The sequence below is a fragment of the Mercenaria mercenaria genome, chromosome 7, assembly GCF_021730395.1.
Source record: "Mercenaria mercenaria strain notata chromosome 7, MADL_Memer_1, whole genome shotgun sequence".
In the NCBI taxonomy this organism is placed as follows: Eukaryota; Metazoa; Mollusca; class Bivalvia; order Venerida; family Veneridae; genus Mercenaria; species Mercenaria mercenaria.
This window is the reverse complement of record NC_069367.1, coordinates 60,668,127-60,683,192: the sequence shown is the minus strand read 5'-3', so window position 1 is coordinate 60,683,192 and position 15,066 is coordinate 60,668,127. Positions and strand designations below refer to the sequence as shown.

Below are 15,066 nucleotides of genomic sequence, written 5' to 3'. Positions count from 1 at the left end.
TTTTATTATTGACGAAGGAATTTTTGTAATTATGTTGTTGTCGACACTCAGTAAAACATACATGTGCGCTTTCAACGTTATACTACAGAAACTGAGTACTGGGACACGGAAAATTATCAAACATATTCCAGCTGAATAACACTGCGAACATTTTAGCAAAGTAGTTTTTACAGCCTTTTGACTTCTAGTCTTCTTTCTAAATAAAAGAAAATTAATATTATTACACTGATAAATATATTATGGTAGTATATGGCATGTTTCCTATTTATGTTTTGTGGTTATTAGGAATTATTTGAAGGCATTCACACCGACACATAGCTAAGTGTGGGAGGCGGTTACCCGCTCCACTCCCCAACCCCCCCCCCACCCCCACCCCCACCTTACACAGGTGGTATTGAGGGGGTCTCCCCGGAGAAAAAATAGAATATCGCATGAAATAACGTTGTTGCATTGATTATATATAAAAGCACTGTGAATATTGTTCCTGAGAAGATAAAAAGAACATTTTCATTCCACGTTCTAGCACATCGCTATGGTAGGTCTTGGATGGGATACAGGACCTAACTTTTAAGAGGTGTGTGTATACTACTCTTCTTGATGGTGCTCTTAGTTTATCACAAAGGGATAATCTAATCTTGCAAAGAGGTATTTTATATTTCTTTGAATCTTGTAAATATGTTCAGAACATTGTATCTACAACCAAAGTTCCATCTTACGTTGCACTCTTAACGGACGCAACAGACGTAATATATTGTTGGAATTTCCGTTTACCAAAATAATATAAACATGCAATGACCATACTGTAGAATGAACGGAAAATGTTGAAACTTTCCATTTTTAGAAATAACTATATTTTTAAAGACTTAATTTCTTTATCGTCTCGTTCAAGCTTCTCTTGAAATCACCTTAATTAATTAACAAAATAATCTTAACCTTTTGCTTTTCATTATATTAGGATTAGGTGAATTTCGATATCCATGTTTATTAACCTCACATAAGCGATATTCATCGGAGTCTAAACATCTATGATAATTCCAAATACTAGATGTGATTATCAACTGACTCATGACGGTATATTTATATTTTGTACCATATTTAAGAATATATCAGAATAAATTCAGTTCCTTTGTAGCAATATCATAAATGAAGGGAATATTAACGATTCCTTCTCATTTTTTATCCCGACCCAAATACATGTATATATGGCCATTTTTTTAGTTTTATTTGTTACTGGTAACAAATGTATGAGTACTTGTAGAAAAACTCAGATTTGAGCCATATCTAACATGTGTATTCTTACAATATGTGGGTTCCTGGCAAACTGGACAGAAAATGGGCCATAAATGCAACATAAAGCCCAAAATCGGACTATAGTGTAGTAAAAACCTACAAACCATTGAAGGACAAATGTCTAGCTTGGCTTACACATGTATTGAAACCAGAAACAATCATTATAATTCTAAATAAAGCAATGATCTTTATGATTCCAAATAAAGCTATTTCAGCCATAAACCAACTCAAAATGGGTTTGCTTTTGGCATCAAAACTTTTAAAAACAACTTTGCATCAAAGTTTCAATCTCAACAATACTGTAATAAATTGTATTTGATATATGAATTAAAAAGTTAAAAAATGCACCTTCATCTCTCCTTTTAAAGATATTTTTCTACATGTTACACATCTAATTTGTGAGAATAAATGTTCACAACAGGTTCAGTTTTTAGAATTCCGATTTGAAGGTCAAGTTTGTTTATAAAAGCACCATCTTTGATGGAAAAGATCAACTTATATGAACATGTGATCAATAAAACTGGCCGATGAAGTAACTAGAATTCACAAGTCATGCTATGACTCTAGAAATTAAATAGTTAACAGATGCCAGGTCCTGTCCATCTCCGAAGCACTTGCGATAGTGTTATCTGGGATACTTAATATTCCCTATGTTTATTTAACAGCCAAATTGATTGGTTTTCACCCATGACACTACACTGCTACTTTTTTAGTCGCCGCATTGCCGAAAATGATTTCTCATGCCCAAGTTCCCCTTGTCATTTTGAAAACCATTTATTTCTGCCGCATCTTCTACAGTTCCGAGCACTAATTACACTCTGGCAAAAAAATCCGGAGCTGCAATACTTTTTACTCCATATTATAATATCTGAAAGTAATATAGAAAAATCTGAAGAAAATGTATAATTACCATTATTCTATGGAAATAAAAGGCGCAATGACTATAAGACAGTTGTCAGATATTTCTATGTTGAAAATAGGGCAAAGCCCTCCCGGACAGTACTCCGCCCTTACTCCCATTCCCCACCTGCGCTCATCCAGTTTGCCTAAAGCGAACAAAATCGCTCTTTTTTGTTTGTGTGATAAAAACTTAAAAACTACAAAATTAGTTATTACCTGAAAAATAAACCTTTTAATTTGATAATTATCAGTTTTACAACGCATAGGTTTGAAAAAGCTGGAAAAAAAACACAACTAATGAAGGAGGGAATTTATGATTTTTTTTACAAAACAGTCGGAAAACGCACTAAATTGCATGCAAAAATGAAGGTATAAACACTTGTCTGGGGGAGCATTCCTATCCTCTCCCTTTACCCTAGGATATATCGTAGCAACATGTACGCGAACTGCGTACAGATAGTCCAGAAAAAGTCTTGAAATGAAGTTTAAACAGGGATGGGATTTTCCTGTTCTTTGTCTTTTTGGTGCTGTTGTCTATTGACTGTCTCCATACTGGCGAGCATTAAAATGACTTTGAGTTTTGTCGTACTGGTTCTTCCCAGGAAAGACGGCTTCGCGTGTATCGGTGCTATACACTGGGCACGTTAAAGAACCAGAATGTCTATTCGCAAAGAGCTAGGCTAAGTTAGCCGGACAGGCCTGTATCTAGAAAGAATTTCTCTATATCTGTTCTGGGGGCGTTATCTCACTCTGTCCCTCTGGTCAGATCGCTCTGTGTCTGTACTAGTAGAGGATGAATTTCGCGCCCTGTGTGGCTGCGTTTGCTATATGTAAAGCGCTTTTGAACGTGTTTATCATGAAAATGGCGCTATATAAATCTGGTATAATAATAATAATAATAATAATAATTTTCTATCTGACGTAAACAGTCTTGTGTAAAAAAAGAAGCCAGTGATGTCAGGGTTTATTATCTATTTCTGTAGAATTTTAACTAGTACGCCTAATAATGTTAGGTAAGATCTATGGCACTAAGTCCTTGTTGTCATGGTGTTTTGCATGTCATGCACGCTCTTATACTACCACTTTTCTCTTGTTACACCGATACACATGTATAAGTTACGGTGCATGAACATGCATACAGAACCTACTAAAAACTTCTGTGCATTAGTGTCAAGTGATTAGTCCACGTGAAGATATTGGTTGATCTAGGTGAGTCGGTTACAGATAATGGTGCTCATCGCTCAAGAGTTGCAACCAATATAACAGCTCGACTTGCAGAAGAAGCAGATTTGTCCTTGTACCCATAAGGATGTTTAGGCATATTATCATGTTTCAATTACATCTCAGTAACACCCCTCTGTTGTTTTAAAACGGCAAGTGTTGAGTTCTTAGTTCACTGACACTTTAACCCCTTATTGCCATCGTCTGTCGTCAGACATTTTACTTAAAACCTCGCCTCCCAAAACATACCATTCTCATTCATCAGAGGTTGCGAGATTAAAAACATACTGGAAGAGCCATGTTCAAGAAAGCACTCTTCAGAAAAATTGCCTACAGCACTGAGTGTTTGGATATGTAAATCAATCATAGACTAAGTAGAAAAGGGCAAACTATACAGCAGAGCACTGCCTCGAAATAGTCGGCGACAAATGAACACTGGGGACTTTGAACAGGTTAACGGTGCGAACCAAACCTCACCCTCAACATTCGTTACAAGATAGTGTAAATAAAAGTTAAAAACGGTACACGGGCAATCACTAATAAATCTTCAAAAAATATTCTAACGAGCCATTTACTCATGTTCTGCAGAGAGCAAGTCTACAAAAGAAACACCATTAAAGGCCCGACGAAGCATTAAGATTTGTCTATCACAAATTTAAAATGGAAAAGGGTTAACATAATTATACAAGTTCACATGTGGTCGGGTCATAAACTAATGAACAGTTTTTACAATAAAAATATTAGAGTGTATGTTCATCTCACCTCCTCTTTAAGGTTTTGGGTTTGTTAAAAACTTTGCTGATGATTTTAACTTATCTGAAATTTTCACCTGAGGTATTTCAAAATTTTAGAATCCTTACAAAGTTGCTTTAACAAGATAGAGTTTTGTGCATAAGAAATAACTTATTATTATAATAATAAACATGTTTAGAATAAGGAATGATAAAAATATAAGAACAGTTTGTTTCATTTGTCAAAGGTTTGCATTGACGACTGATGTTTAGCAGCATGCAATTAGAAATGAAAGTCTGTTGTGAAAAATACTTCTCTTTTTAATAATAATAACAACTTTATTTTCTGAAGGTTACATACGAAGCGTACAAATACAAATATCATACAACTTTTCTATCTTGGGTGGGTTGAATATATACTGAACAAAACAGCCAACCCGCCAGGCATTAAAAAACATTTGAAATTTAGTCTACGCTTAGAACAATATGCTGTTGATAAGTTTTCACAATTTGAAAAAGAAAAAGCAATCAACTTATGCTATCATATGAGCCGTGCCATGAGAAAACCAACATAGTGGGTATGCGACCAGCATGGATCCAGACCAGCCTGCGCATCCGCGCAGTCTGGTCAGGATCCATGCTGTTCGCTAACAGTTTCTCCAATTCCAATAGGCTTTAAAAGCGAACAGCATGGAGCCTGACCAGACTGCGCGGCTGCGCAGGCTGGTCTGGATCCATGCTGGTCGCATACCCACTATGTTGGTTTTCCCATGGCACGGCTCAATTATAAATTCGCGCATTTTACGACTTCATCCCATCTTAGAAAAGTCACAAAAATACACTAAAACGTCTAGAATTTACAAACTATCGAAAAACGTTGAGGGAAGAAAATAACAAAAAACAAAATAATTGCGTTGTCATGCCTTATTGTAAAAGAGCATAGGCTAATAATATGTGTTTGGAATTTAAACATTTCCTAGTAAAAAATCAATATCTACACTTCCTTATTTCTATAAATTGTACATATTCATTTTCTAAAAATGCGTTTTTCATGTGTATTTTGGTGACATTTTAAAAACGGGCTTTGGTTGTAAAATGGATAAAATTATACAGGCTCGTGTGCAGGATTTATTTGCTGGGGGGGGGGGGGGGGGGGGGGGGGGGGGCGAACCTGGGGGGATTGTGAAATTTTTTTAATATGGCACATGAATAGATGCATTTTCCTGCTACCTGAAACACCTTTAAGGATGCATGAATGTATTATATATTTAAGGAAAAGTCTACTTTTTAATAATTTCATCAAGCCTTTTCAATGTATGTATGATTATACAGTCACAGTGTATGGACTTATTTTTCTGCATGATACCCAGTTGAAAAAAATGTTGAAGTTTTAAGATGATTATTAAGTAGACTAGCTCCTATACTATGATGATTTTTCCCCACATTTTTATGATTTCATGTAGTGAACTGAGCCAGTCTATATGCTATGTCCAATATTACAATTTTAACATCAGTCCTCTTAGAAAATCTCTAGAATAGACTGGCTTTTGTCTTTATGAACATAAAAAAGAAAAAAAAATCATAGAAATATCGTAATTATCAGTCTAGTGGCTAGTCTAATTATTAAGGGTATCCTATTTGCAAAATGGCCAAATGTTTTTAGATTTCCAACAAAACAAACGAAGTATTATGACAATTACTATTTACATCACAGATTTCAAATGACAATGAACTCTTAATTGTACCAAAGATCTATAAAAATAAATAGATGTGTATTTTTTTACTTCTTTGACTGTACAAACTATAACATCACAGCACATATTAAATGATATTTTTATGTATAAAAGCCCTCATAAGTAACGAGTTTTAGATGCGTTTTGTAAGATTTACTGAGAAACTACTTTTAAAATTATGAGAGTTTTTAAGAAAGGTTATTGGACCCAAAAGAGTAAAATTGATACAGTAGTTTCAAATCCATAATTGTTGTAAAATAAAAAGATAGGATAAATATCTATCAATTTAATAAATTTGGGGAATGTGCCTTAATGTAAAAACAAAATATAACCATCATAATGTTTCAATTTTCAGATTCATTTTATGATTTACTTAACAAAACCAACAATGTAATGATCATTTTATAACACTTCCAAAGAGTAAAAAACATAATAGTTTCTCCACTACCCAATCAAGTACCGATCAAGCGATCAAAGAAGCATGCACAGATAAACTTTTATCTGTGACATGCCTGGGGCTAATTTCTACTACCGGACACGGTTTTATGGCTCTTTAGCCTGTGTATTGCTGCCAAATCAAGCCAGTTGCGCTGGTGTATAAATTTGTTAATTGAGGGGCCCATAGTAATAAAAATCGTAACTAGCCAGCCAGCTGGAGGGGGGGGGGGGGGGGGGGGGGGGGCCCCCCGCCTGGACACGTGCCTGTAATATATATTTGCATAATTTAATGAATACTATTGAAATTTCATATGCTAATATAAATAGATCGACCTGAACTGTCCCCTTAATTTAAGAACTTATACTTTCAGTAATTTTAGACTATTTGCAAAATAGCAAATGGTGGGTTAGCTCTTTGGTTCAGAATAGATTAATCTTAAGCTTCCAGCAGTTTTAAAATTCACCTTTCGGCCAAGCTTGTCTAAACATCATTCCCAATTTCTATCGAGCGGAAATGTAAACCCGGAGTTTCTATTAAAATCTTGAAAAAGAAATAGATCTAACAAGTTGTTTTCTGTACAAATGGTTTCTGCTGAAAGGGGATACCTACTACAATATGTCTATAAAGTTTCAAGTTTCGCGAAAATAAAACAGTTTTCATGAAGCAACCATTTTTCACGTAATGAAAGGATTCGTGATGAGATTATAAACTTAAATGAATAAACAAATGTTTTCTAGGTTTTTTTTTTTATACTTTTAACGAAATGTTATCATTTTTCGCGAAAATTATTTTAATTTTCATGAAATGTAACGGGTTAACTTGCCTACTTATGAAATATGCCACCATACTACGTACAGTATCTGTGTGAAATTTCTGTGTAGTATACCTTTAATTGCAAAGTTACCTCCCTTCTCGAAGAAATTTAGGTACATGCAAAGTTAATTCCCTTTTATAAATATATGCCATTTGATCTGATTGTTTCTACTTGCACAATGTCGAGTTCAGGTAAATATTTTGAGCTTCCATGAGTTAATTTTTAAATTTCAATGCAGAAAACCAAGAGACTGATTTGCTTTGTTCAGTTGTTTTTTAATGAGTTTATGTGCTTTTCCCATTTCAGGTTGTTTTGAAGTGTAACACCTAAATACTTTGATGACTGAACTTTTTCTGTTTAGTTTATGATAAAACTGAATCAGGGATTTTTTTCCTTCTTTATAAAGTACCCATAAAAGAACCTTTTCCCAATTAAAAAATGCAATCTTTTTCCCCAATTATCATCCAAAAATTCCCCAAATGACCGAATTAATATGGAAAACGTCATCTTTAGCCATGATTCCCAACCTGGTAGAAATAAGAAATGCTATAGCTACATCAAACATAACAAAAAAGAAAATGTCGGCATAGCCCCACTCAAATCAGATGGTTTCACCCATACTGATCCTGTCACTAAAGCAAACATCCTTAATAAGCAATTTGAATCAGTTTTCTCCCCACCTAAGCCCCTAAGCCTTAAACATTTGTGCTCCAAACTGTTAACATCCCCTTCCTCCCTAATGGACCAAATAAATGTGACTCCAGAGGGTGTTGACAAACTCCTTCTTGGCCTATCCCCACATAAAGCGTCGGGGCCAGACGAATTATCCCCCGTGTTCTCAAGGAACTTCATCAAGAAATCGCCCCCGTCCTTTGCCACATCTTCAACTTATCCCTAAATACAGGCATTGTCCTCAAGACTGGAAAAGGCAACAGTTGCACCAGTCTTTAAAAAAGGTCTCAAATCAAAACCCAGCAACTATCGACCAATCTCTCTGACCTGTATTGCGTCCAAACTCCTTGAGCACATCGTGGTTTCAAATCTTATGTCCTTCTTTGACAAACACAATTATTATCAGCCAGTTCCAGCATGGTTTCAGGTCGGGTCATAGTTGCGAAACTCAGCTTATTAATTTTACCCAGGAACTTTATAGTAATTTAGAACAAGGCCAACAAACTGACGTCATCGTAATGGATTTTTCTAAGGCATTTGACAAAGTTGACCATTTGAGGCTAATTTACAAGTTACAATCCCTAGGTGTTAGTCCCCAAATAACTAATTGGGTCAAATCCTTCCTCTCTAATCGTACCCAGAAGGTCGCAGTTGAAGGTCACCTGTCCAGCGAACTTCCAGTCCTGTCTGGAGTTCCACAGGGGTCTGTCCTTGGGCCTTGCCTTTTCCTTGTATACATTAACGACTGCCTGACTCAGTCAAATGTAAAACCGTATGTTTGCAGATGACACCATCGTTTACCTCACTGTCAAATCAAATAATGATAGCATAGCCCTTCAAGAAGATCTCCATAAATTAGAAACATGGGAAAGAGTCTGGCAAATGGAATTTAACCCGACAAATGTGAAGTCCTTAGAGTAAGTAGGAAGAGAAATCCTTTATATATCCCTACAGGTTACACAATACAGAGTTAAAGTCCACCTCATCAGCTAAATACCTAGGAGTAACTATCTCCAATGATTTGAACTGGTCACAACACATAGAAAACATAACTTCTAAGGCAACCTCTTCCCTTCGATTTATTCAGAGAAATGTCAAGACAGATAACATAAAGGTCAAAGAAGCTGCATACACCACCTATGTCCGCCCCCAGCTAGAATACTGTTCAACTGTGTGGCATCCCAGGCAGAAAACCCTCACCCATAAACTTGAATGAGTCCAAAGGTCAGCAGCTAGGTATGTTATGAATGATTACAACTATACAAGCAGTGTAACTGAAATGTTGAAATCCTTAGAATGGAGTACCGTAGGTTAAACTGTTCATTACTTTTGTTTTACAAAGTAAGGACCCAGACCGTTGCTATTGACCAAGGTTACTTGTCCCCCATTAGAAACCTGAACTACTTGATCCCTTATTCCAGCACTCAATACTTTGCTAACTCTTATTTCCCTAGAACCATCCGTCTCTGGAACTCCCTCCCCACATCAGTCAAAGCTAGCCCCAGCCTCAGTATCTTTACAGAGAGGCTGGCGGCGGTCACTATGTAATTCTTCCATTCTGTCCTATTTTAACTGTAGCATACTGTCCTTTTATCTTTTACTTTTAATACTGTAATATACTAAATTTCTTTAACAACTGTTTCTCTGACAGCGCCGACCAGTCATAATCGGAAATAGATTGTTGGTTGTAACGATGTAGATGTAGATGTAGATGTAGACTGAAGCAGTTTAAGAGTCATTTAAAGTTTAAATTCTCTATAAATTATGCTTTCATCTGCAAAGAGTTTTAAAGTACTGTATTTTATATAGCAGGCAAAATCATTGTATTAAGTAATATTATCTTTTTTTCACCTTATTCCAAATCATGGATACAATATTACTATTATATCATTCCAGATAATGACAGATTTATATATTTGTTTAACGCTCTTTTCATGACGAGCATGTTCAAAGGTACTTTACACAAGGAAGCCACTCAGGGTGCCAAATTCATCCTCAAGACCTCTTCTAGTATAGACACAGAGAGATCTGATCACAGGGACTGAGCGAGAGAAGGCCCCCAGAACAAGAACAGAGAGAAAGAAATCCTGTAGATATATACAGATATATGGCTTTTATTTAACTAATATTGATCTATTTTGAGGTCCTGTTTACAATAATTTTAATTTTTCAGGTCCACATCTAAATGAAATCTTGAAGGGAGTATCCTGGTTGTTAGGCAAATGGAAATCAGAGAATGGCCACGGATCTTACCCTACACTGAACGATTTCAAGTATGGTGAGGAAATAGAGTTTACGCATGTAGGCCAACCAAATTTGCAGTTTAGGTAAGATATAGAATGGCATAAAGTAAGCTTTAACTACATTGTGAGTTTGCCTGGTCAAGGATTTTTTAACTTGCCTGACCTGCGCAACCAATATTTCTTTATATATATATATATCAGCTGCACCATGAGAAAACCAACATAATGCATTTGCGACCAGCATGGATCCAGACCAGCCTGCGCATCCACGCAGTCTGGTCAGGATCCATGCTGTTCACTAACGGTTTCTCTAATTGCAATAGGCTTTGAAAGCGAACAGCATGGATCCTGACCAGCCTGCGCATCCACGCAGTCTGGTCAGGATCCATGCTGTTCACTAACGGTTTCTCTAATTGCAATAGGCTTTGAAAGCGAACAGCATGGATTCGCACAGTCTGGTCTGGATCCATGCTGGACGCAAACGCACTTTGTTGGTTTTTTCATGGCGCGGCTCATATCTGCTTACATACATGTATGCAAACAGGTTGTAACTTTAAGTTTGCTCTGTGTCTGTCATGTCTGTCACTTTTAAAAATGTCAGTCTCTCAGTATTTACAAATGATTATTTCTGTGGCTAAAAGAACAAAAGATATTCATTTCGTAAGATAATGTGGCTAAAAAAAAAAGAAGAAAAAAAAAACAACAGAGTATCCATTTGTCAGTCATTGTACCTGCTATTCTTCTGATCCATATCTCTGTAATGCAGGAGTCATTTTTAGCTCAGCTATATGAAGTATAGTAGAAAGAATAGTATATATATATGCCCCAGCATTAGTTTCCACGGCTTGGTTAAAGTTTTGATTACACATACTTTCACTTTATCTTGATGGGTTGATTCAAACTTAAAACAGTCATTTTATATCATCATCCACATGATATTACACAAGGTCCAAAACTTTGGCATCAATATTTCATGATACTGCCCCCTTTTAACTTTGAATTTCAAGTTGAACTTTTTGTGTACTTTCATTCTGTCTCTATTTTAACTGAATTTGATCTAATATTAAAGAAGTAGTGCCTTAGCTTGACACACAATGTCACAAGGACCATATCTCTGGCATCAGTATTTCATGAGCATGTCCCAGTTATGTTTAGAATTTCAGGTTAAAAGTTTTGTGCACCTTCACTCTATCTTGGCTATGGCTCAAACTTACCTGGTAAAACTGTTGTTCCATATCCTCATTTACCGGTACATCATATGACACAAGGTGAATTACTCTGGTAGAAATATTCAATGAACTTTGTTCCTTTTATAGATAAAAATTCTGGTTAATGTTTTATTACACTTTCACTCTAATATAGCCATTTTGATAATTCCTCTAGTTAAGTTAACCTTTTCAGATCTCTGTACTGGCATTTGCTCTAAGGAGGTTGCACTATATTGGAGCACTGCTTGGCAAAAACCACCATTAGGGCTTTGCTATCAGTATGGATCCAGATAAGCCTGCACATCCATGCAGTCAGATCTGGATCCATACTGTTTGTTTGTCAGCCGCATGCAAGTGCTGAAATAGATAAACTAACAGTATGTATATGGAGATAGATGAACAGTATAGATATGCAATGATCTGCATACTTCCTGGCTGCACAGTTGGTTTTTGTATGCCGGTACTCCTATCTATTTTTGCCAAACATTTTTGTTGTAAAATACTTTTTCTGCTGATAAATCACAATTAGAGGTTCTGTAAAGTTGGTATACAGTCTTATACTATATGAAGGATAATTATGTGTATTAAAGGTCCATTACTAAGGGAAAGTGAGTTGGCAATTTTTTTCATAGCCAGTGCATAGACTTCTGCAAGACACTAAATAATGAAGATTGGCAGGTCAAAATTTACAGAAGGTCTTTGGAACTCAAAGAAATGTATGTGTATTATGTTGAAATTTCAATGAATCGACAGAATGACCCCCAGGTTTTTTTAACTTTCTTCATACTTCATAGAAAAATCATTGTACATATACTGCGATTTAATTCGAATTTCCACATACCAACTTTCATTTTCCAATAAAATGAAATAGTTTCTGTGCTTTTTAAAAGAAATTAAAATGTTCTATTTCCTTAGTATTGGACTTTTAAGTTATCTATTGCATATTATATTTTTTATTTCAGCTGTTATTCTTGGCACCTTGAGACAAAGAAACCTTTACACAGGGAACTTGGCTTTGTAAGGGTGCAGCCAAACACTAATAAAGTTGCCCTAATTATTGCTCAGAATTTAGGTAAGTGGAATATATGTATATAAAATACAATCACACCTATCTATAAACACCAGCCTAAAATGTTAGTGATGCAGGGATAGAGTTCTGATGTCTTTCCTTAAAATTATAGAGTTTGATTCTTTGTCAGAAAGTGATACGAGGTAGAATTTAAACAGTTAAAAACTAAAAATAAACCCTAGTTAAATGAAATAAAATATTTTTAACAGTTCTTAACCTTCAACTCATATGTGCATCGAGTTTTCATTTAAATTTCATGTTTTACATTGAATGTAAACTTGCATTTTCTCATCAAATTGTTCCCGACTTTAAATACCACTTGGCTGTAGAAATTGTCATTGTGTGGGAGATAATCCAGCTGTCATGCAGAAGGCTGGTGGTTTGACCTCGTATATAGCATTTTATTTATCACAGACCAAAGTTATGATAAATGCCATAAATCACTTACTGCATTTTCAAGCATGAATGATTTCCAGAGGGAAATTTTGACAAAATTATACTTATATATAATAGGTTAATTTTATTTCTTGACAATGTGTGGTAATTAATGTTTACAGGAGTTTGTGAGTTGGAGGAAGGAGAAGTTAATGGCCAAGAGATGACAACAATTTCACATACATTGGGTAGACTCACTTTTGGAAAGGATCCAGCTACCAAAGTGGTAAGTCTTTAAGGTAGTGTTTTTGCAGTTTTTGATAGGTCAACTAAAATTAGAGCTATTGTTCTTATACTTTCACTGATGTTGGCATCCATATGACACACCGTCTAAGTTAAGTAGCTAAAGTCAGTTCTATTGAAACATCCTGGGACATTACAGTCAGAGAGGAAGTTTCATAACATACTATTACACATGTTTTTTAAAACAGATTTATGCCTAATTCATGTTTTTTTTTGCACCATGATGTAGGCTAGGTTGGGTAAAGTTTTCAGTTTGCAAATATCTTTTGCAGCTGTTGGAGGCATATTGTTTTGAAACATCAAAAACGTGGTATTTAGCATCTTTTAACAAAGTCTATGATCAGCAGGATTGTAACTTAAACTTACAATTATGGGTAAACAAGTACGATTTGTATATTTGATTTAAGAAATAATGTATAGAAAAATTGTGTTTTAATACATGAAAAAAGAGGGTGAAAGTTCACAGAATATTAAAATTATGCACTTGTTTTTTATCCTGGCGATGTGTAACCTGCATGTATTTTGAATGTATTAATTCAAGCTAAACTGTTCACGGAATATTTTTGCCGTTTGCTTTTATCCTGGCAACGTGTAACCTACTAGTATTTTGAGTGTATTAATTTAAGTTAAACACGGTTTTGCTATATATTATTTTAATTCTAATATGCTCTTTATCTAAACTAGAGACTAAAATAGCTTTTACTTGGTCCCAATAAAAACATTGACATCATCACCTATTAACGTGATGTCATGTTAACATAAGTGTGTTTTAACAGAAACAGGTATAAAATTATTAGAATATTAGTTTTGTTACTATATATAATAGGATGGTAAGGGTGAATTTACAATGTTAGAACTATGCCTTTTCCCATTAATTCTGTTATATATATGTTTTATGTGTTCAGTTCAAAGAGAAAATCTTATTGTACAACATATTTAGAATATGTCCATTTTATTACACAAACTTTTGATTCAGCTGCTTCGGTTTCTGTTGCAGATCAAAAGAACATTCCGCCGAGAAGGTGATACACTACAGCAACTTGTTGAAATGGAAACAGACAAAACTCCCATGACAGAACATTTGAGAATAACATATCAGAAAATTGACTAGAAACCTCTAGAGAGTTAACTCTTCACTTCTGTTGTGTTTTTGAAAGGGAAATACTGTTTACATATAACATACAGTATTAACAATGGCAGCCTGACAAAACCCTTCCCATATAAAACCCCTCCTCCTGATTTTGTAACAAAACCCCTTCCATCAAAATTTCAAGGTGAAAAAACCCCCAAAAAACAGCTTCCCCTGTAAATTCCAGGGAGATAATAGACAAAATCATTGGAGGGGAAGGGCAAAGTGGGAGTGGTTTTGTCACAGTTATATCACAGGAGCATGTTATGTAGACATTACCCTTTTGAATGAGTGATTTTTATCTGTCAGTTCCTGCAATTTTAAACCTTTCCTTTGAAAATTAAAATGTTGACAATTTTGTCAGAATTCTTTCAGAATCTGTTATTCAGCATTAGAATACAGTTACTACATATTTCATATAAAAGTATGTAATAACTATTTATATTGATAGTTTGATAATGCCATTAAAAATGCAAGTTCTGAATAACCTTTACTTTACCTATTGATGCTTTGTAGTTGTTGTACAAGAAATCTCCCATCCCCATTGTAAATAATAAGACCATTGAAAATTTGCATCACTAAGAAAGGCAGTTGCAAGTTCATTTGCATCGTCAATGACGTGCCAGAATTTTTTGTTAGATATTTGAGAATATTGTGTGCTAAAATGTACAGATATGTGCGTCAAGGAAAACGCTCGGGCAGCACAACAATTCATCTCCATTGTAAATGGTACATCTGGTGAATACAATAATTACAGACAGTCAGCATTCACAAGTTGTATCATTTACTTTGGTGGTGCAAGAAACTTATGTTTTAATGGCTTTATGCATCTATATTTTTGATTCAAATTGAAAACATTTTCTTTTGTAGTATATAATTATGTAAAATGAGTTGTGATAAATTATTTTTATAAATAATAAAAACATTTATCAAGTCTTA

The 15,066-nt window shown here is 35.0% G+C and overlaps 1 protein-coding gene across 1 annotated transcript; it reads left to right on the top strand.

Annotated features, from left to right (window-relative positions):
* The first annotated feature begins 7,171 nt into the window (after nt 1-7,171).
* Nucleotides 7,172-15,066, top strand: LOC123554083 (peroxynitrite isomerase THAP4-like). Its single transcript, XM_053548507.1, has 5 exons — nt 7,172-7,319; nt 9,974-10,127; nt 12,214-12,323; nt 12,878-12,981; nt 13,996-15,066. Exons 1-5 carry the CDS (start codon nt 7,274-7,276, stop codon nt 14,107-14,109), a joined length of 528 nt encoding a protein of 175 aa, XP_053404482.1. The 5' UTR covers nt 7,172-7,273; the 3' UTR covers nt 14,110-15,066.

Excerpts from the sequence above, each read along its gene's own strand:
- LOC123554083 (XM_053548507.1), top strand. The coding sequence starts at position 7,274 with ATGCCATTTGATCTGATTGTTTCTACTTGCACAATGTCGAGTTCAG. Across the intron at positions 10,128-12,213 it reads CAACCAAATTTGCAGTTTAG|CTGTTATTCTTGGCACCTTG; the intron begins GTAAGATATAGA and ends TTTTTATTTCAG. Across the intron at positions 12,982-13,995 it reads AGGATCCAGCTACCAAAGTG|ATCAAAAGAACATTCCGCCG; the intron begins GTAAGTCTTTAA and ends TTTCTGTTGCAG.